This window comes from Petaurus breviceps, unplaced genomic scaffold, assembly GCF_028583685.1.
Source record: "Petaurus breviceps papuanus isolate PSGF00001 unplaced genomic scaffold, PetGlider_PUasm1.0 90510, whole genome shotgun sequence".
Taxonomy (NCBI): Eukaryota; Metazoa; Chordata; class Mammalia; order Diprotodontia; family Petauridae; genus Petaurus; species Petaurus breviceps.
In genome coordinates, this window is record NW_027187267.1 from 3,651,473 (window position 1) to 3,675,445 (window position 23,973).

At 40.1% G+C, this 23,973-nt stretch overlaps 2 protein-coding genes across 2 annotated transcripts in view; both read right to left on the reverse strand.

Moving 5' to 3' along the window:
- Positions 1-23,973, reverse strand: part of TAGLN2 (transgelin 2) — a 343,906-nt gene that overhangs the window by 118,244 nt on the left and 201,689 nt on the right. The window lies entirely within an intron of this gene.
- Positions 16,063-18,711, reverse strand: PIGM (phosphatidylinositol glycan anchor biosynthesis class M). Its single transcript, XM_069062869.1, has one exon. It carries the CDS (start codon positions 18,525-18,527, stop codon positions 17,070-17,072), a length of 1,458 nt encoding a protein of 485 aa, XP_068918970.1. The 5' UTR covers positions 18,528-18,711; the 3' UTR covers positions 16,063-17,069.

Below are 23,973 nucleotides of genomic sequence, written 5' to 3' on the forward strand. Positions count from 1 at the left end.
TGAACCTCAAAGTATACAGGCATAATTATCAAGACAGAAACATCAAGTAGACAGATTTCCAAACTGTCAAACCATTACATCCATACCCAGTCAACATCTGGGTTTCCACATTCTGGGTTTTTCAAAGCCGGGGGACTCTCAACAACGGCTTCCCAAAATTCAGATCAAATCACAGAATACTTCTCAAAGTGAGTCCCAAATCAAAGCTACACATCAGGGCTTATATAGCCTTCTCCTGGCTCAGAGAATGTAACAACCTTATTGACTCACTGGCCAATCAAGAAGTATCTACTGAAAAACAAGCCTCCCACCCCAGGCTTCAGGTGCACATTAGCCTAGGGGCAGGGAAGATCTTCAAAATTTACATTCTTATTACACCCCTCCAACAATCCCAACAAATGGGATTGAACTGTTTGGGGCAGCCATCTGAGGATGGGCAGGTGTAGTCTCCCCTAATCTCTCCTTTGTTGGCTAACTGATTTACTTGGGCTGTTTTCTATTCTTGCCCTAGATGTCAAAACTCCAAACAACATCAATCCCCATCAGACCACTTCTGCTGTATTCTGTTCAGCTCCATGGGCTAGACTGAGAAAGAATTTTGACAAATTGGAGTCTGTCTGGGCTGGGAGGGGGATGGTAACCAGTATGGTGAGAAGACTAGAAATCCTGTCACATGATGATTACTTGAAAGGATCTAGAGATGTTTAGCCTGGAGAAGAACATAATGATAAGAACAACAATCACTGACATTTATATAATGTTTTAAAGTTTACAAACTTCTTTCCAGGGGCATGATCACTCTCTTTGAGTATTTTTAGATCTGCCCTATACAAGAGGACTATTGTTCCTCTTGGCTCCAGAACAAACATGGGAGTAAATGAGCAGGAGTTTCAGAGAGGTAGATAAAAGCTCCCTAATAATTAGTGTTGTCCATAAGTTGAATGGGCTGCCTTGGGAAGCAGGGAATTGCTCTTACTTGGAGGTCTTCCAGCAAAGGCTGCTTGAGCACTTCTCTGCTATGTTGTAAAAGGGATTTTTTTGTTCCACTATAGACCAGATTAGATGGCCCCCAACTCCAACCACTTCTGAAATGTTGTGACTTAATGGAGAGGTAAGAACAGGAGGGAACCAGCTTTAAGTAGACAAGAAAGTGTAATAGAAAACAATACAGGATTTGGAGACAGTCTGGGTTTTTATCCTATTTATATTCTATCCTCCAGCTTCAGTTTCTTCAAATGAAAATCTAGTCTAGAATATTCTAAAACATATCTCCATTTGGCCAGATCAAAATCTAATGAGTAGGGGCGTCTAGGTGGAGCAGTGAGTAGAGTGCCAGCCCCGGAGTCAGAAGGACCTGAGCTCAGATCTGGCCTCAGACACTTAACACAAACACAAAAAAAAAAAAAAAAAAAACCTAGCCGTGTGACCTTGGGCAAGTTACTTAATTCCAATTGCCCTCCAAAAAAGCAAAAAAAAAAAATCTAGTGAGTAACTAGGCTGTCCAATCAGCCATGTCTCCCAACATTAGCAGTTGCTGGGTTGACTCTCATCATCCTGAGCTGGGGATTTGTTGTTGTCTTGAGTTTTTTGTTTGTTTCTTTCTCTTTGTAACCCCAGTGTTTAGCACAGTAACTGGCACCTACTAGGCGCTAAATAAATGTTTGTTAACTGATTGCCATCCCTAAGATCCCCTGGGGTCTATCCATCACCATATCCCCTTCCTCCCACTCCAGCCAAAAGGTCCTAACAGATTGGGGTGGAAGATAGAGGGGCCTGATGACAACCCCAGAGAAAAGAAACTAGAGATGAACAGGGAGTGTCACGGGCCCCTGGAGGGCAAGATAGGACCTTGTTCCTAGCTTAGAGAGATGCCTGGTAATAATGGGAGGAGAAGGGTATTTAGCTGGGACCCAGGAAAGGCTTTCTAGCCAGGGAAACAGATATCCAGGCTCCAGCTTAGCTCCCTGAGCCTTCCTCCTCTAGCTCAGAGAAATTCACCACTGGTCAACAAACAGTTCTGAGGCTCTTACTGTGTGTAAAGCATTGTGTTGGTTCTACAGGGAGATAAGAAATTTAGAAAAGACAAGGCCCTTGCTTCATCACTCTATAAGCAGAAGTCCCCAAACTTATTTGGCTTAATCTTTTCAAAAAAAAAATTTCTTATCACCCCTCCTGGAAATCTACTTTCTTTAATCTTTTAATGGGTTAAAAAAATTTTTTTCATCATTTCAAAAAAAAATAAAATATATTTTAAATGACATCTTAAATTTAATAATTTATTGTAAATATGTGGGTTTTTTCCTGCATTGAAATTTTGATGATACAATATTTTGTCATGTAACCATATAGTATCATATTGTAAACAAGTCATTACACACACATATTCCTGCAGATGAATACTGGACTTCTCAACAATTGGTGAATGTTTACCTGCCAGCACTTGCTTGCTAAGACTTGTTGGAAGACTTGACCACTGATCAGTTATTAATTGCATTTTGTGTGTTTATCTGGAAAATACTATAATTACTGCAACTTTAACTCTATTACACAACAGATGAAATGTACAAATGTTTTTTCAAAGTTTCTTCTTTTCTCTGCTTTCCTTATGCTTCCACCGCCGCTTATTTTTGTTTAACCTCCCCCAATTACACCCAAGGTTACTACAGTCCCTCCTGGATCGTTCCAGCACCCACCAGGGGGCGCTATCGAGCACTTGGGGAACCTATGCATAGAATGACACCAACAGAAGTAACTTAAATATACACTATTATATGATAAATGCACTGGAGAAATGTAAAATGAGGTAGTCTAGGAGTGATCTGGGGAGGCTTCATGGAGAAGAAGGATTTTTTCTTAAGAGAGAGCTAAGTGGAATAGTGGATAGATAGATAGGGTCTGGAGGTAAGAGGTTAGTAGATTACTGCTGTCAACCAACTAGATAGCAATGAGGGCCTAAGGTGCTGACAGTGGTAAACGCAGAGCATAGCTAGCTATGTAATGTAGTGAAACACTCCTTGAACTATAAGTGGGACCCTGACTCTGCCATCCAGTGTGTTGGCTATACTTCCCAGAAACTCTGATAAGTATGCCATCTGTGCCTTCATCCATGTCATTGAGAAAAATGCTAAACAGTACAGTTCCAAGTACAAATCCCTAGGTCATCAGACCATTAATGACCAATTTTTGGTTGATTCATTCAACATGTTCCAGATTAATCTAATTGTATTACCATCAAATCTATACTCTACCTTTTCCATAACACTAGCATGAGAGGTTTTGCCAAATGCTTTACTAAAATATAGATAAATTATATCTACTGTGTTCCCTTCATCTACCACTTCAGGAACACTATCAGAAAAGGAAATTAGGTTAATCTAATTTGATCTGACCTTAATGTCAGTGAGAGCTTGTAAGGACTGCTACCCAATTAGACAAAGAGTTCTTGACCTGGGGACCATGAATTCTTTTTAAAATTTATATGTATATAGATAGATATGTATGTGTGTGTGTATACACACATACACATACACAAACACACACATATTTGGTGACCGTACTTTAATATTTTTCCATTTTGATCCTATTTTACACATTTAAAAATATTTTTCTGAGAAGAGATCCATAAGCTTCACCAGACTGCCAGAGTGGTCCATCACACACACACACACACACACACACACATACACACACACACACAACTTTTAAGAACCACTGGTCTAAACTGAATAGCTATAGGGAAGGATGTTGTCAGGAGAAAATAAGGTATTAGATATGAACATGTTTTGAAAGTGAAAGCTCTAGATCAAAAGATATGATTTCTACCAGTTGTCATCTATTTAATCAAATTAAGAAAATCTGAAATTCTGCAGACAGTATATATTTTACTTTGGAATGTGTTGTATATTTCTCCATATATGTGTTTATGTGTGTGTTTGTGTGTCTAGGCAACAGATTTCCTTCCCAATTTTTTTTTTTTTTTACTAAAGGTGTTGCTACAATTCATTGGGGCTACTCACTGATAATAGGGAAGGAAACCCAGGAAATGGGAGAAGTGAAAGAAGGAAACCAACGTAGGTCCAGAGTGTAATTGATTGAAAGATCTAGACCCCCTGTGTAAAGAATATTGCTCTATCCTTGGGGTGTATGGAGTGCTCAAGGAGCTGTAGCACCTCTGATGTGAAGGCTTGTCAAGCCCTTTTTGGGCTGCTCATCCAACGTTGGTGTCCACTTGTTCCCCAGCTCTCACCTATGGCTCCAAGAAGCTATAGCATGCAGAGTGGCCACACCCCAGTAAACCATCTCACTAGATCGACTAACCCAGATTGAAGGTAACCAAAGGGCCTCAAACATGTCTTTGAGTTGGGGGAATGCCTACCCCAAGTATGTGAAGACTTTCCCCAGTGGAATGAGCTAATGAGGACAATTTGTTCCAATGGCCCTGAAGGCAGCTGAAGCAGGTACTGTGGAGAATTTAAAGACTGGTATGACATCAAAGATGCCACAGTTGTCTACTACATCTAGAGCCATCACCAGTCCTCCTGACTTTTGTCTTGCCACCAGACTTCAATGACTCTGAAAGAAAGGGTGAACCCTCAGAATTTGTGCAATTCTGCCTCACTTAAATCCGGTTGATGCTCAAGTCAAGACGTCTCCCCAGGATTCATTGAACCTCTTTGAAAATGAAGGACAAACGATTGCTCTATCCCATAGTAGTAGATAACACTGATAATGTGATTTACTTTTGACCTTCCAGGGACACAAGAAACTAAAGAAACTAAAAAAGAATTCACAAACAGCTAGAAGAAGTTGACAATGTTCATGAAAAAAAAGCTCAGAATTGCTAATAATCAAAGAAATATACATTAAAATAAACTGGCACTCATTTATGAAGAATCTACTATGTGTTGGGCACTGTACTAGGTGCTAAGGATACAAATACAAGTGTCAGCTAAATCGTGCCCTCAGGGAGCTTACTTACATCTGCAGCCTAAAACAACTAAGGAAGAATCTTAAATTCATTAACTTGGCAAAGATAGCAAAAGGGGGAAAAAATCAGTGCTGGTAGGCCTGTGAAGGAAAAAAGAGTCATATTAATTCCAGCGGTGCTATGAAATTGTCTGATCATTTTGGAAAACAAAATGGAGCTAGGAAATAAAGATTACAGAATTATTCATACCCTCAACCCATCAGTACCATTAATAAATGGATTTATATCCTAAGGATGTCACTGACAGGAAGAAAAGACCTATTTATGCAAAAAAAAAAAAACAACCTTATACCTGCACTACTTATGCTAATTTTTTTTAAAACTGTGCTCAATGTTTGGGGAATGGCTGAATAAATTGTAGTACATGAATAAAATGTAATTATTATTTTTATAAGGAATGACAAATATGAAGAGTACATTTAACTATGGAAGACTTAGGAGATAACGAAATGTCAGCTGTTGCTTCATGCGGAAAACAACTGAGAGTTAAAACTGTTGTCTCTAAGAAGATTAAGAGACAGTTTAGCAGTTATTCTTGTGAAAGCTAAATTGTTTCTTAATCTTAGAGGGAGTTAGCTGTTATCCTGTGAATGAATCTGAAGAAACATTGTTAGAGAAATGCATTTAGCTCTTATTTTTGTGAAGAGACATTTTGAAGAGAATTTCGGAAAAATGTGAATTACAATTCTAAGTGACCTCTGTGTAATGAATTGAGGAGGAATCAGTCAATGTGTGTACAAGAATATTCTATTCTATTTCAGCTGCTTTTTAAGAATGCAAAGGTGACTGGCTGCTAACATTACTCACTGCCAACACACTGCAAATATTTATTTACTTGTATTATTCTTTTCTTCTGTAATAAATTATATGAGCAGTGGCATGAATGTTATTAAGCCTATGAGACCAAAAAAGTTTGAGAGAAGAGCAAAAGCTTATGGAAAAAGAGATTTCTCTGTCTTATTTATAAATTGGGGCAGGGATTTAGAGCTACCTGATTAATTAATAAGTAATATTGTACATGTCCATTGATTTATGAGGAAATATCAGAATAGATTGCCTTAGAATCTGAGTAGAGAATTAATATGGAAATGTGAACTGGGTAACAGGAATAGAAGGATTGAGGATTAATGTGATGACTCATGTACATATAGTCAGTGCAAAGTCTGTTATATCTATATATGTATATTTGTTCAGTCATTTTTTAGTCGTCCAATTCTTCATGACTCCATTTGGGGTTTTCTTTGCAAAGATATTGGAGTGGTTTGCCATTTCCTTCTCCAATTCATTTTCAGATGAGGAAACTGAGGCAAACAGGTTTAAGTGACTTGCCTAGGGTCTCACAGCTAGTGTCTGAGGCCAGATTTGAACTCAGGAAGAGTTCCTGGTACTCTATGCACTTCCTGATGAAATAGCTACCTGACCTCTAACTAGGAGACTCCTTATACAGACAAGCTATACAGATTAGATGAATTAAACAAATAATGCCTCATTACAGTTCAGGTCTTAGTTCATTCTGCTCCTTCTACTCGGTATGTTTAACCTGTCCCTTTCTCCAAAATGTTATTTGTCAATTATTTCAGGATTTTGGTCACTAAAAAAGAATGAAACTGCCTTCTTATTTTGGTTCCAGGCCTACTCTTCATCTTCAAGTTAGAAATTGGATCTTCCCTCCTTGCCACTCAAAAGTTGATTAAACAATATCCAACTAAAGTAGTTTCACTTTGCTGTACAGACCTTATCCAAAAAGCTTCTTCTTCTAGATTAGACCTGTCATTCATTATGTCATGCACTTCATTTAAGCCACCTAAAAAAATCATGTTTCCCTAACAGAAGAGCTATGAGTAACCCTTTTTATGATGGCTCTTGCCCCTTTCATATAGGGTTATGCAGAAAATGGCATTTCAGAAGTTGTATTGGCCATGCTTCAGATTAAAGAAAGGCAAGCGTCTTAGATGCCAGGAAAATGGGATAGCACTTTGGTACCTTCAGCTACAAAAATAAAAAAGGAAAACAAATGATCTGAAATACAAATGTAAACATAAGGATAGTAGTATGATAAATAGCATGTGATGATAGGACAATCTACGTATTTGCAGTTAGGTGTCATAGTGGATGGAGTGCCAGCCCTGGAGTCAGGAAGATCTGAGTTCAAATCTGAACTCAGACACTTGCTAACTGTATGACCCTGGACAAGTCATTTCACCTTGTTTGCCTCAGTTTCCTCATCTGTCAAATGAACTGGAGAAAGAAATCGAAAACTACTCTGATATCTTTACCGAGGAAACCCCAAATGGAGTCACAAAAGAGTTGGAAACAGCTGAACAATAACAGCATGAACATGTTGTCTTTCCCCAGTAGAATGTAAGCTTGGGGACAGAGACTATCTCACTTTGGCCTTTATAACCCAAGTGCCAAGCACAGTGTCTAGCACATAGGAGACATTTAATAAATGCTTATTGATTAATTGAATGCAGAAAGCTAATAGTTTAGGGAGAGTGGTTAAACAATTACCAACAAGATTCTTAATCTTACAAAGAATAAGACTGATAATGGTCATCTTGGGAGTTAACTTTAAACTACCATGTATTTTGTGTGATTTTAAAATAATTTCAATACCCCTTCTACTTGTAGACCCTATAAGTCCACAAACAAACTTCCTCCAAATCTAACTTATATAATACCTTAATGCAGCCAATCATTGGTATTATTTTTCAGTGTGTACCTAGTAGGTTTGGCTTGATTGTTGCTGCCCTGAATGCCATCTTCTAGCCCAGTAATGAGCTGTGGAGCTCATTAAATTGGAGCCCTAAGTTTGAAGAGATCCAAGAAAGATGATGGGAACTGAACTGGGGTGACTTGTCATAGGAGAGAGGAAGGAAGAGAGGAAGGGAGAAAGGAAGGGGGAAAACAGGAGGCAGGAAAAAGAGAGAAATGAAGAAAGGGAGGGAGGAAAGGAGGGAAGGGGGAAAGGAGAGATGGAAGAAAGAAAGGAGGGGAGAAAGGAAGGATGGAAGGCCCCAAAGGTTTTGTGGTGGGTTATTGTTCATCTTTTATTTTCAAAGACAGAGTGATGTCTTGACTTGCATGTGAACTAGATTTAAGTGAGGCAGAGTTGCACAGTCTTCAGCCTCACACTTCTCTTCTAGTTATCGAAGTTTAGCAACAAGACAAAAGTCAGGATGACTAGTGGTGGCCTGGAATGTAGTAGATGATTTGGAATCTTTGATGTCTGATTAAACTCTAAATTGTCCACAGTGCCTGCGTTAGCCACCTTCATGGCCATTGGACAAATTGCTCTCATCCACTCATCCCACTGAGGAATGTCTTCACTTGCTCGGGATAGACATCCCCCTACCTCACAAGCTTGTCAGCTATCCTCAACCTGGTTTGGACAGTCTGATGAGACGATTTTACAGCCTTGTGGCCACTGTGCATACAACACCTTCTTGGAGCCACAGGTGAGAGTTGGGGGACAAGTAGACGCCAAAGTTGGATGAGCAGCCCCAAAAGCACTTGGCCAGCCCTCCCACCAGTGATGCTAGTCCTCCATTGTTAGGGAAAAAAAAAACCCTTATTTAAGGTGCTTCCCCTTTGAAATGTAGACATTTCATTTAATGAGAGGTGCAAAAAAGGGGGGGGGGACATTCCTGTGACAAAAGCAGCTTGAGACAGCTCTGAGGACAGGAGAGAAAATTACCCCTCACTGAAGTGTGCTGAAAGGACCTGTTTGAAAGCAGCTTAAAGGCACAAATACTGACTGAAGGTGGAAATGGCTGCAGGGTATTGTTGTCCATCAGTTAATTTACATATGACAATTTTCTGGTTTTGAAATATAGCTGAGAAACAGTAAATCAAAGAACTGTTTGAGGCTATGGGGAAATCGTACATTATTTATTTGTATTATATCTGATTCAACTGTGAATTTTGGGGTTTATCAACCTGTATTAGAGATGGGTCACTACTCATGGTCATTAGAAGCCCAAGAAATAAGGAAATGAGAAAATCAATGGTCAGAGGAACGAGAAGACAGAGCAACTGCCTTAAGAGAGCTAAGTGTCTGTCCCCTGATGCTTGAGAGAATCCCAATGGAAGAAATGAAAGATAAGAACAGTTTGAACTGAGTTAGACTGAAGCTGGATAGGCGCTGCTGCTGAGGCTGTTGTAGCTGGGCTTTATTGATCTCTAGCACCATCTACAGGCTGAGAAAGGGGAAACATGTCAGGTGGTTGGCATTGCCGATTTACTGCCCTTTCTGGCTTGAGAATGAGCAATTCCTCAGAGCCCAGAGAGCAGATGTGAGGAGTTTTGCAGTCCTCTAGCTTAAGGGGGACTGCCAGTCACTGAAATAGATTAATACTGCTTCAGTGACCAACCAGAGCAACATATTTGGAAAGCTGCATACCCCAGACTTAGGGCTACAAGTCTCACTGAAAGAGTATAATGGTTCTGCTTTATTTACACACACACACACACACACACACACACACACACACACACACACACACACACACACAAACTTAAGTGGCCTGACAGTGACAGACAAGTGATTTTATCCAGCAGACTGTTCCCTAAAAAGGTTCACCAACTTCTAAGCCTTCAGTCTAATAGTCCAAAATCAAGGGTTATACTAAGCACACAGAACTTCCTTCTCACCTGCCTCATTGCTAGATTTCTGTATACTTACATACTGTGTCCATTCTGCCTCCCACAGTTCCCCCTCCTTCTACACACACACTTCATGCTTAAGTGACAGGAAGGTTTCTAGGCTTCTAGGAAGACTATTATGGTTTGGTTATTCTTGCTCTTGCCTTTCACTGACTAAATGTTATGGTTACTATTTGCTTCTGATCATTTAGTAAATGTTTCATGTCTCAAATCAATGGTGTCATTGGGACTAATTTTGTATAAATGGAAAGCACACTCCTGGGGTTCAAGAACTATATGCAGCAATAAGTAGTCATCCCTAGGACTCTGAGAGTGAATAATAGCCACATGGTCATCCCTTTGAGGAACCACAAAATGAAGGGTGAACAAGCAAGTCCCACCCAGACATGGAAATAAAAAGCTTGAGGAGGAATGTGGTCAGTGCCACATCTAGGGTATGCTGCAGGAGTTCATCTGGGACTTATTATGGCACCTTTAACATTGTCAGAAACCTACGGGAGAGAGGATTTATTTTAAAAATTTCCCAGGAATCTACTAGAGAAATGAAATTTTGGGATTTTTGGAAATTTTTCTCTGTAAGACAAATCAGTTACTTTTTATATAATTTTAATTATTTAATACTTAGTTACTTATATCTTTTGATTTATTAACCTATTAAGTATGAAGGCTAATATCAGTAATAATGATATAGTATGTCTAGAGTACTAGCACTTGGCAATGCAAATAGTCCTCTCTCAAAGGAATACCACCTAAGAAACAAAGATATTAAAGATATTTACAAGATACTATTAAAAATGTAAAGAAAAGTGAATTAAGTAAGAAGTATGGAGAAAAAAGATAAAATCTTTTCCATAGTCTTAAAATTATCTGAGAATGTAAAGCCTTGTACAATTTTTCATTTTCATGTGGGTTTCAATATTGCAATTGCTTACTGGTGGGTCTGCCTGCCTCAAGCCTCTCCTTATTCCAAATTCATCCTCCATTTAGCTACTAAAGTGATTTTCCTAAAGCCCAGGTCTAACCATGTCACCTCCCTCTCCTTCCCCCATTCAATGAATTCTAATGGCTCTCTATCACAACCAGGATCAAATACAAAATTTATTGTTTGGAGTTCTAAGACCTTTATAACCTAGCCCCCCTCCTTTCTTCTTACACCTTACTCCCTGTTGGGTGATACTGGCCTCCTGGCTGTTTCATAAACAAGACACTCCATCTCTTGGCTCCCAGCATTTTCTTTGGCTGTCCCCCATACCTGGAATGTTCTCTTTCCTCATCTCTGACTTCCCTGGTTTCCTTCAAGTCCCAGTTAAAACCCTATCTTTTTTTTTTCTTTTTGGAGGGGGGAAGGCAGGGCAATTGGGGTTAAGTGATTTGCCCACAGTCACATGGCTAGTGTTAAGTATATGAATCAGGATTTGAACTCAGGTCCTCCTGACTCCAGGGCTGGTGCTCTATTCACTGCACCACCTAGCCATCCCCCAAACCCCATCTTTTAACAAGGAGTTGAGAACAACCCCTCTTAATTCTAGTCCCTTCCCTCTCTTATTTCCTATTTATCCTACGTAGACCTTGTTTGTACATATTTGTTGTCTCCCCTATTACAGCATGAACTCCTTGAAAGCAGATACTATCTCATGTCTCTTTTTGTATCCCCAGAGCCTAGCAGGGTAACTGGCACATAGTAGGTGCTTAGTAAATATTAGTTCTGTTGTATGCAATTTGTCCACTGATAACATTTTACGGCCAGCTTATGCCAACCATGAAGTTTTCCATTTTCCTTTGAGGTGTTTGTATCTTTGATATCCTTCTGACATCATGGTATTGTATGATTCATAGCCTGGAAAATAAATGATTCTTCTATTTTCATAATGCTTTACAGTCATGAAGCACTTTAGCATAAAGTAAGGAAGGCAGGTATTTCCAGTGTAGATCTTTTTTTTTCCTTTTTTTTTGGAGGGCAATTGGGGTTAAGTGACTTGCCCAAGGTCACATGGCTACTTTTTGTGTTGTGTCTGAGGCCGCATCTGAACCCAGGTCCTCCAGACTCCAGGGCTGGTGATCTATTCACTGCACCACCTAGACGCCCTCCCCAGCATATTTTTAAGGAGCTAAAGGACATTGTTCACCTTTCCCCAACTCCAGTCCCTTCAGGAGAGCTCCTCTGAAAGGCTTGATAGGATCAGTCGTATGCGATACTAGAAAAAATACTGGACTTTATACCAGAGAAGTCTGGTTGAGTCTTTCCTCTACTACTTAAGTGAATAACACTGAACAAGTTATTTAGCCTCTTCTTGCTTCTAATTCTGCCTCTAGAACCAAAGAGAAACCCTCTAAACATACAAATAACCTAACAAAGTGAATTAGCTCAAGGATGACTTTAGCCTACAATTGGAGTGAGAGACTGAAGCTAAAATTTAGTCACTACGCTTCTCTCCCCAGTGAGATTCTGACGTTTTTATACATTCCAAAGAGAACAAAGGCTATTAATTACAACTATTAACAGCTTGAGGAGAAAAACTAACCAACTCAAGGGATTTCAAAGATGCAGCACCCTTAATTTTTTATTTATATCCATGCTGATAATCAAGACATTGCATACTGTTAAGTCATATTTTGAGTTTAAAGTAGCATTTCAAATTGTTGAAATCACTCTGCTAGTTCAAGGTAACACTTGCTGCTTAATTCAGAATAGAGCCTTTAATTATCTTTTTCATTTTCCTCTTCCCCATGACAGCCTTCAAATATATGAATTGTCATTTATCATTCCCCCTCCCCCAAATTTCTCTTCTCCAGGATTTAAACATGTGCGGTTCCTTCAATTGGACCTTATATTGCATTCATTGCATCTTGGCTGTCTTCTCAATCTCCTTCAGCTTAGTAAAGACTTTCTTAAAATGTGGTGGCCAGAACTGAAGTTACCAGGTATGGGAGAACTACAGTTATCAATTCCCTTGTTTAAATGCTATGACCTTTTTAAAGCAGGCTAAGATTGAAATCTGCTTTTATAGATGCCATGTCACCTTGGTGGCTCATATACTTGTATCTCTAATATCCACAATCTCAGCTCTGTCACTTATTTGCTGTATAGATTTCAGTAAATTACCTGATCTTTCTAAGCCAGGGGTGGACAAGTTGCTCTAGGCCTTTCCCCTTATCTATAAAATGAAGAGGTTAGACTGCAGTTCCTCTAAGATCTCATGCTGTTCTAAATTCTAGGATTTTTAGTGCATTTTATCAGCATCGTGACACTACAAATTTCTAATGATGTTGTAGCATCTTTCCAAAGATCCTCCAGAGGCTGTGATTTTGAACAATTTGAAATCATGGCAATTAATCCAATAAACACTGTTTAGTAGGCACAAGGCATACACATGGAAGTGTCATTTCTAATAACCACATTCAGGTATACTTGCTTTATAAGCTTCTCCTAATCCCCAGCCTCAAAGGAACCAATGAAACCATAAAAGTGGGTTTTTTTTTTTCTTCCATATTATACATTCAAATTAGTTGCTCAGAAGCCTAAATAAATTGAGCTGGACCTAAAATTTCTTGAATTGTAGGGAAGAATTTTATTATAAATTGAAAATCTAGCCCCACGTGGGTTCTACTTTAGATTCTTTATGCTCACTCTCAATAGATTATTATGATGTATTGAGATTGAGGAATATTTGGCAGACTGACAGAATAATTTGATGGGTAGAAAAACTGAAAATCCTTGTGGATGAACTGAGTTTTAAATACTTCTCTGAAATGCTACAAGGAATTTTGAAAATTAACATTATAGAAAGTGTGGCTTCTTTTATGTAAAAGGCATGATAATTAGAGAGCCCTGACTTCTAGATATGTTCATATGTAGTCTGATTTTATTCAAGGAAATGAATATGCCCCCTGTTGCAGCAAGTTGATAAGGCTAGATTAGTGTTGAAAAATAATGTATGTGCCATCATGAACTCTTTAATAATAGAGGAAAATTGTATCTATACTATGGCTTCAATAGGTTTTTGATTCGCTGGCCTGGGATTCTAACAACCATTCATAACATAATTTAAATGGGAAAATGATTTTCTGGCACTCAATAAGAAGGTAACAGGGTGACTCAGAGAATACTTTCTACTGTCTTGGAAAAGTCGGCCCTCTACTGGTCAGTCAGTTCATTTCAATCATATAAACTAAAGAAAAGTCATTAATAGAATTGTGCTTATATTTGTAAAGATAATTTAAAATTATGCAGTTGTTTTTACCATTCAAACTATAAGCACTTTAGAATTTAACTATCTTTTCAAATAAAAAGTATTTTTTTAACAATAAAGAACTTTGAGACAATAAATAAATTTGGCAAAGTTGCAGGATATAAAATAAACCCACAAATCCTCGGCATTCCTATATATTTCCAATGAAACTCAACAGCAAGAAGTAGAAAGAGAAATCCCATTTAAAGTTACTGTAGACATTATAAAATATTTGGGAATCTACCTGCCAAAACAAACCCAGGACCTGTATGATCATAACTACAAAACACTTTTCACACAAATAAAGTCAGATCTAACTAATTGGGAAAAATATCAATTGCTCATGGCTGGGTCGAACTAATATAATAAAAATGACAATTTTACCTAAATTAAATTATATATTTAGTGCCATACCAATTAATTTACCAAAAAACTACTTTATAGAGTTAGAAAAAATAGTAACAAAATTCATCTGGAAGAATAAACGGTCCAGAATATCAAGGGAATTAATGAAAAAAAAATGCTAGGGAAGGTGGACTAGCTTTACCAGATTTCAGTCTGTACTATAAAGCAGCAGTCATCAAAACTACTTGGTACTGGCTTAGGAATAGAGGAGTGGATCAATGGAATAGATTAGGCACACGAGATTCAGAAGTCAACGACTACAGTAATGTATTGTTTGATAAACCCCCAGACCCTGGTTTTTGGGATAAGAACTCACTATTTGACAAAAACTGCTGGGAAAACTGGAATATAGTATGGCAGAAACTGGACATAGACCATTATCTAACACCATATACCCAAATCAAGTCTAAATGGGTTCATGATCTAGGTATAAAGGTTGATACTGTAAGCAGTTTGCTAAAACAAGGAATAGTTTACCTATCAGACTTGTGGAGAGGGAATGACTTTATGACGAAACAGGAATTAGAGAACATTATAAAATGTAAAATGGATAATTTTGACTACATGAAATTGAAAAGTTTCTGTACAAATAAAGCCAATGTAACTAAGATTAGGAGGGAGGTGGGAAATTGGGAAAGAATCTTTACAACCTATGTCTCTGACAAAGGACTCATCTCTAAAATATACAGAGAACTGAGTCAAATTTATAAGAATACAAGTCATTCCCCAATTGATAAATGGTCAAAGGATATGAACAGGCAGTTTTCAGAGAAAGAAATTAAAGCTATCTATAAGCACATGAAGAAATGCTCTAATTCACTATTGATTAGAGAAATGCAAATCAAAACAACTCTGAGGTACCACATCTCACCAGTCAGATTGGGTAAGATGACAAAACAGGAAAATGACAAATGCTGGAGAGGATGTGGGCAAACTGAACACTAATGCATTGCTGGTGGAGTTGTGAACTGATCCAGCCTTTCTGGAGAGCAATCTGGAACTATGCCCAAAGGGCTATAAATACTTTCATACCCTTTGATCCAGCAATACCACTCCTAGGGTTATATCCCAAAGAGATCATAGAATGGGAGAAAGACCCATATGTACAAAAATGTTTATAGCAGCTCTTTTTGTTGTGGCAAAGAATTGGAAATTAAGGGGGTGTCCATCAATTGGGGAATGGCTGAACAAGTTGTGGTATATGCATGTTATGGAATATTATTGCGCTATAAGAAACGGGGAGCAGGCGGTCTTCATATTTACCTGGAGAGGCTTAAAAGAACTGATGCTGAGTGAGAAGAGTAGAACCAGGAGGAATTTGTACACAACTACAGACACAAACGTATGTGTGATGACTAACTTTGATAGACTGGACTCTTCTCAACAATGCAGGGATATAAGTCAATCCCAAAAGACGCACGATGGAGAGAAAAACATGCATCCAGAGAAAGAACTAGAAAGAACTAAATTTATATCCAGGTGGAAGCAAAATACCTGATCTTTTTCGTTCTCTTATTTGATTTTATGTCCTCTTTACCATTTTTCATTCCAGCTGGTACAATCCATCCTTATAACCTGACCATTGTATAATGTGAAAGTATTTACAGATCCTATACTTGATTTATAAGACGCCATGGGGGGGGAGGGAGGGGGACAAAATGTGAAATTCAAGGAATTGTGGAATTGAATCCTGTAAACTAAAAGGAAACAAACAAATTAATAAATTAAAAATTGAATTAAAAAAAAAACAATAAAGAACTAAAAATGTGCTACAGATTGTTATAAAACATCCCTAAACCACTTTATTTTCCACTTCCCCTTCTCCAGAAACACACACACACAAACCCCACACACACATACAAAAGCCTGAAGAACAGGTATATCTCAAACTATAAACATATATTACAAAAATATAAGTTTTTTTCACAGATTAAAATATGTAATAATTTTTCTTCATTCATTAAAAATCAATAGCATGTCAATAACACCAGTGTTAAAGTGCAGAAGACCCAGAGACTAAACAAAGCAAGCCAAGCAAGCACAGAAATAACATGATTAACAAATGAAAAAGCATTCATTAAGCACTTACAAAAGTGTTAAGCTCTGATACTAGAAGAAAAGCACAACAGTCCTAGCTCTCAAGGAACTCACATTCTAATAAGGAAAGATAACATAAATAAGAGGCTTTAGTTGTTCAGCTTCAAGTCAGGTGCAAAGGTCCTCGGATCAAAAATTTTAATTTGTTTTATCACCTATGCCCCACAAACTCCCACTCAGTTTTATTTAAAAGGAAAAATATTTTATCTAAATAGTGTTTTATTTAGCACTTGTTATCACAACTCTGTCAGGCTGGTGATTGCTACTTCCATTTTACAAATGAAAATACTTGGAGGTCAAAATTTAAGATAAACTCACTGGGCTTATTAAATCTAGTCTATTGGATCAAACTCCAACTGAAAAACACATTCATCTTTTAAAATAGGGGTGGTGTCCCAAAAGTCTTAGTGTAGGGTTAATCTATTAAAGCTTAACACTGCACTAAGACTTTAGGGACATACTGTATTTAAATGTGTAACTTTCCAAGTATTTTCCAAAAGCACCGAATCCAAAGTTGCTCCTTCCATTGTACTTGAGATCTCTGGCTTGAACTGAGTCTTGTGACACAAACTGGACCTCTCTGGGAGAGATAAAATGCTCAAAGCTTAAGTTAAAACACTTTAAACTTATTTTAGCGGCCCATATGATGGGCATAAATCACAGAAACCTGACATCAATATTACCCATTACTGGGATTTGATTTTCGTGACCCAATGTCTCATCTGATAATGAGAAATAATTTGAACTAGTATGTAACAGTTAATAAAAAGAAAAAGCAAACCAGCTAACCAAATGAGCAAAAAGGTGTTTTTTCCTTGGAACTCAAGGAAATAAGCAGGAGCCAGCCATAAGGCCTGTCCCAAAAACCACAGCCCAAGGAGGAGAACAGCTCTCTTCCAGGACATCTTTATTTGTGGCATCACGAGAGGTAGTAAGCAGAGGTACCATAAAAAATACTGGGAAGTGCAGACCTTATTAAAACTCACAAAAATGGCAGTGTGAAGGAAACAACAGAAGGGAAGGTCCCTATAATAAGCAAGAGACACAACTACAAGTAACAACAACTGCGGCAGAAACGCTGCCAGTCCCAGTGAAAAACTCCATTTGCTCTCTGCTGTCAGATAAAGCATGTAGAAGTAAGGGGAGAAATTATGTCGGATGTCACGTCTGGTTACGTGATAGAGATAAGTGTGCTCCAAAAATTCCCAACCGTATTTGTGATAAAACCCTAAGCCCAGAGCAAAAAACGTGAGTCCAGCAACCACTCCGAAGAGCAGCACATCCCGACCGCACAGTCTCCTCGCCAGCCCCCAGACCCGAGCCCCGATGCTTTTCTTGGAGCGGTCCTCCCCGGTCTCAACCTGCAGGAAGAGGGCTATGGGGAGAGCGTAGGTCACCGGGTACACTTTCACGTGCACCGCCAGGCCGTAGACCAGCGCGGCCCAAGCCACGTGCCTCCTCTCCAGGAGGTACAAGGCGGTCAGCACCAGGGCGGCGATGACCGACTCGGCGTTGCCCCGGCTGGACACCACCAGGGGCAGCGGGTTGAGCAGCCACCAGGCGCAGGAACGGCAGGCCTGGCGGGGACTCAGGCCGTTGAGGAGCAGCAGACGGAACATTAGGAAGCCGACGAGCAGGTCGCAGCTGACGAAGAGAAACTTGCCGAAGAGCTCGCAGAGGTGTACGTTGGGCGTGAGCAGCCAGGCCAGCAGCGGCGTGTAGCGGTATGTGGCTCTCTGGTAGGGGGAGCGGCCCTCCGTCACCAAGCGCGCCGCGTCCGTGAACACCCGGTAGTCGATGTCCGTGAACTTCACCACCAGGGTCCGGTCCTGGTAGAGGCCGTAGAAGACCAGGACGACGCGGGCCGCCAAGGCGACGCCGAAGACGGCGGCGGGCCCAGCGAAGCGCCTCGCCTTCATCTTCGGCAGTCTAAACGCCTCACGCAGCCCCTCACCGGACTGTAGGAGCAGCGTTCGTTCCGACACCCGCCTCGCACCGCTAACATAGTTCTCCTCGCGGAAAACCCAGCGGAGCAGAGCACATAAAACGCGCGCTTCCGGGAAGGTAGTCCCGCCCCTCGGACTTTCTTCCGATACTGGCCTAGCGCTGTTGATTGGTTCATAAGCCTCTCGAGCCCTGTCCATTTTCCAGGGAAAGGGCAGGACTTCCTGTCTCGTGGGTGTGCGGCGTTCGTTTTCAAAGAAGCCAGGTGGGACGCCCTCCTTCTTACCGTCTGAAGCATGAAGGGGCGAGGCCTACGCGTGGGCGTGGTGAGGGGGGAAGATCAAACTCGAATTCCCGGTGCTGGTAGGCCCCTTGTTAGGACCGCCCACCGCGTGAGATTGGTGAGTCTTTGACTTTGAAAGATGGTGAAAAACATGATTGGAGGAGGGCAGGTGTTGTCGTGATTAAAAAAAAAAAAAATGGGAGAAATACTCTCCACTTTGCTATCTAGTGGCCAGGGAGCTTGATTTACGAATTGAATTAGAAAAAGGATCTTTAGTGAGTATCAGAAAAGGAGTCGGGGTTCCCCAAGATCAGGCGTGGCTTCGTCGGGAACACACCACTCGGGACTAACCTCATTCCTCACTTAATATAAGTAACGAATAATAGCTAGCATTCAAGTGGCATTTTAAAGCTTGCAAAGCGTTTTGCAAATATTATCTCATTTGATGCTCACGTGTCAAGCTTACCGGGAAAATGGAGGAATATTGCAGTTAACGGATAACCTACTGTCATAGGATCATAGATATTAATTTAGACCTTACGAGTAAGAGCACCGGCTCCAGTGTTGAGAAGACCTGGAGATCGAATCCCGGGCTCAGACACTTAGCGCCCACCCAGAAACACCTGGCCGTGTAACCTTGAGCAAATTACTTAGCCCCAGTAGCTTAGGGGCGGCCAGGTGACTCAGCTAGTAAGAGCACCGGCTCCAGTGTCGGGATGACCTGGATCAAATCCGGGCTCGGATACTCAGCACCACATCCAGAAATAATAACTGGTCGTGTAACCTTGAGCAAGTTACTTAACCCTGATTGCTTTAAAAAAAAAAAAAATTAGACCTTAAAGGGTTTTAACATCAGGGGTTCTTACCCTTGTTTGTGTCATAAGCGCCTTTGGCAGTATGACCTCCTTCTCAGAATAATGTTTTTAAATGCACAAAATAAAATAGAGGATTACAAAGGAAACTGATTATTTTGAAATAATTACCAAAATACATTTTTAAAATTCATGGACCCCAGGTTAAGAACCCCTGAAAATCCAACTCTTTTATTTTACAGGTGAGGATACTGAAGCTCAAAGGTTAAGTGACTTGCCTGGGTCTCACAAGTAGAACATGTAGGAAATAGAATTTGAACCCAGAACCTCTGGCTCTGAATTCAGTGCTCTTTCTACTATTACTAGCTAGCTTTTCTGCATAAAAATTTAAAAAAAAAATGTGGGCTAAATGTTAGTAGAATTGGGTAGTTTCTGGAGTGCTTGAATGGCTGGACCCAAACAGTAGCCAGTGGTTGGAGATCAACTTTCAAGGTCTCCAGAGCAGTAGCCCTTAGGATCTGTGGTTGGTCCTGGGATTTTAAACATTTTTATGAATTACATGGATAAAAACACAGATAGCATACTTATCATGGAACAGCTAGGTGGCATGGTGAAATGAGTGCTGGAGCAATGAGACCCTAGGCAAATCACTTAACCTGTTTGCCTCAGTTTCTTTCACTGTAAAACTGGAGATAACAATAGCCCCTACTTCACAGAGTTGTTGTGAGGGTTAAATGAGATACTATTTATAAAGCACTTGGTACATAGTAGGCACTATCTAAATACTAGCTATTCTTAGATTTATATATGTCTAGTCTATAGCACCTACTATGTGCAAGGCACTGTGCTAAACACTTTACAAATATTATAATGCCCAGGAGCTATGCTCTAGTTTGTTTAGATATCTGAAGTATTGTGTTCAGATTGTTGTTGTTATTTGTCCTTTGTTCTCAAAGAGGACCATGACATAAGGAAGATGATGCCATGACTTGCAAGTGAGTTGGAGTTAAGTGAGTTGGGCTGTGCAAAGTCACCAGCCTCACTTTCTCCTCTGGGTCCTATGGCAAGATATAGATCAGGACTATGGAAATAGCCCTAGATGGGGTGGGGGACCTTGGTCTTTTCAAGCTAAGGTCTTTCCCAGGTCTCAGTTTGTCTGAGGTAACACCCATTTGGTGATTAAGGCTAGATAAGAAATGAGGCCAAAAAAAAAAAGTAAAATGAATGAATGATGATGATGAATGATAAAACATTCAGTAAGTGCTTGTTAAGTGTGTGCTGTGTTCCAGGCTCTGTCCTAAAAGCTGAAGTTACAGGAGCTTTTGTTCTAATGAGGAAGGACACACCTTCACTGTTGGAGATAGAAAAGGGGTCAATGGGGGGGGGGGGAAGAAGTTGTTGGCTAAAGTAGAGATGGCATAATTTGAAAGTACTTTCCAAATCTTAAAGTGCCATATAAATGTCTGCTTTTATTAACCTTAGTGCCACCCATTTTAGGAAGGACATTGACAAGCTGGGGGACTTCCAGAGGGTAACCAGAATAGCAGAGTCTTCTTTCAGGGGCCAGGGACAGACTCTTGCCTCTCACTGCAAAGGCTACCATCTTTCCCATCCAGGTTTCCATCCTCTCATTTTCAGAGGCCTTATGGCCACCCTCACCACACCCTTGGATTTTATTTGTGCCAGATAGCTTCTGATCTTCCCTTCTCCTTTAGGCACAGGAGTATCCAAACTTTCGATTACAGTTTCCTGTTTCTTCAAGTTCAAATAGATAGAAGAATTGGGGCATCCTTGGTTACAGTTAGAAAGTTTTCCTTTGAGCCTCAGTCAGCTGCCCTGTAACTTCTATCCATGTTCCTAGTTCTGCCCTTTAGGGCCAAGTAGCCCAAGTTTAATCCTTCTTTCATGTAACAGCCTTCAATTAGGCTGTCCATGTCTTTCCCCTCAATCTTCTTTTTTCTAAGGTAAACACTCCAGCTATTGCCTGACCAAACTATTACAATCTCCTAGCTGCTGGATTCTCTACTTCTACTACTGATATCTCACTATAGCTATCAAAATTCGCCCTCTCTCCACCTCTACATTGTTTGCCTCACTTTCCTCACTTGTAAAATGGGGGTAATAATATCATCTCTTTCCCAGGGTTCTTCATTATAAAGGATTTAGCCCAGTGCCTGGCGCATAGTAAGCACTATATAAAACTTAACTATTCTTATTTACTCCCCGTTGCCTCTAGGATGAGATACAAACTCTTTTTTTTTTTGGCATTAAATAAAACAACCTACAAAAAACCCAAAACCTGGGGCAGCTAGGTGGCACAGTGAACAGAGCACCAGCCCTGGGGTCAGGAAGACCTGAGTTCATATCCCAACTCAGGCACTTAACATGCACCAAAAAACTAGCCATGTGACCTTGGGCAAGTCACTTAACCCCAATTACCCCTCCCAAAAGCAAAAAAAACAAAAAAACCTAAAACCTTTCACAGGCCGGTTCCAATCTATTTTGCCTGATTGTTTTCACATGTCAGTTAAATTGTCCTTGCTGTTTTCTGTGCATGGACATTCTATGCATTGCATTAACCTGGAGCCAGCTCTAACCAGTTTGCAACAGCCTATTGTTATTTATTTATTTATTTGAGCATTAACATGTCAGAAATGATCAATTGCTACAAATCAGTACTTGATTTATTATTGTGTTGATTTCTAGATTTAAGAAAGTGATGGGGGAAATGTTAATAATGCAGATTAAAGTAAAAGTATATTCCACCCCCCCCCCAAAAAAAAAGAGCCCGGTTGTTTAACCTTTACCGTTGATTGACTATCTTGCTCCATAAACATTGCTTGAGCTCAAGAAAAGTGCAGTAGAGGCTCAGGGAATGAAGAGAAATGACTGTAAGCCAGCAGCAGCAACAACAATAACAACAATTGACATTTATAAAGTGCTTTAAGGTTTGCACAGTGTGTTACATCCCTCCTCTCATTTGAGCCTTCAAACACCTCTACATGCATAGCTTTACATCTCCTTCCATGTTTTCATAGATTGTCCCCTACGTCCTCTGTGCTTTCCCTCTACACTTCCAACTCCAGGAATCCTTAGCTCCCTCCAAGATTCAGCTTAAGTACCATCTCCTAAAAGAATCCTTTCATGGTTTTTTTTAAGATATCAGCACCTCCTTTTTTCCCCTTGAAATTACTTTATAGGGGCGGCAAGGTGGCACAGTGAATAGAGCACTAGCCCTGGAGTCAGGAGGACCTGAGTTCAAATCCGGTCTCAGACACTTAACATTTACTAGCCTTGTGACCTTGGGCAAGTCACTTAACCCCAATTACCCCTCCCTCCCCCCAAAAAAGAAATTGCTTTATATTTATTTCTTAGTTATCTCATGGGATACTCTTTTAACCTGCACTCAATTTAGATTTGGTTCCCCCAAAACAGCTACCACTTCAGGTTCAAGGATTATCCTGTAGATACTTGTTTCTAAGCCTAAGTCATCACTTGGTTATGGTATCCTTCCCATGAACAGTCAGCCAGTATATGTGGGCAGCTATTTACTTAGACTGAATAGTATGAACTGTGGCTACAAAACCTTCTCCCCATAGGCCCAGGAACACATTCTCTCTGAAATACACCCAGTGTACATGGAAGGGTGGCCATGAACAGTATGCTGGTAGTGCCCCAAATGTGTATTAAACAGGTGGCCAGAGCAGTTCATACCTGCAGAATGGCAGGATGTGGCTCTCCACTCTGTGGAGTCCCCACAGAGAGCCCCTGGAGGCAATGTGTCTGCTGGCTGAAGAGTTTCATTGTGCTTCCAGGATCTGCTTCTCTCCACATATCAATTCTCAAATTTCTTGACTCCATAGAATGCTTCTCTTTTTTGCTTCCTGGGGTCCAGTTCCTCAGTTGTGATACCTGCCTCACCTGACCTCTCAGGATTTATTTCTCTCTAGAGCAGGGGTGGGGCACCTGCTCTAGAGTGTGTGACTCTGCTCTGCTTCCTTTACTACGAATTGAGTTTTCCTGAACTAATTCTCCTACTGCATTATGGCTGAATTTCTTGTGACAAGTAGCTCTGAGGCTACACTCCTTAGACAATAGAGTGTGATGGTGTGGAAAGCGTAGTCTTCTCCAAGGAGGAGGTAGCATCTAGCCTGCATTAAACCAAACCAGTCAACTCTTTTAACTATTTAAAGCTCCCAAGCATGTGGCTGTTTTTCAGCCTTAAAAATCATGTGGCCTCATCTGATTCACTCAGAAAAAGATGCTCAGATTTTCAAAGGGTCATTGAGTATTAACCTGTCAAATCCTCTTTATGTCTGTTACCTATTTATTACTTTCTGAGATTACATCAGCTAGAGAAATGGAGGGGAAGAACCAAATATATTGGCTTTAAATTTTGGATATAGTCTTGTTCTTAACATGGTTTTTTTTTTTTTGCCCCAAGTTTTTGTCTTCATAGGTCTAACACCCTGCACAGTGGCTGATAGATGATACATAATAGGTACTTAACCCAGGTCTCTCTCTCTCTCTCTCTCTCTCTCTCTCTCTCTC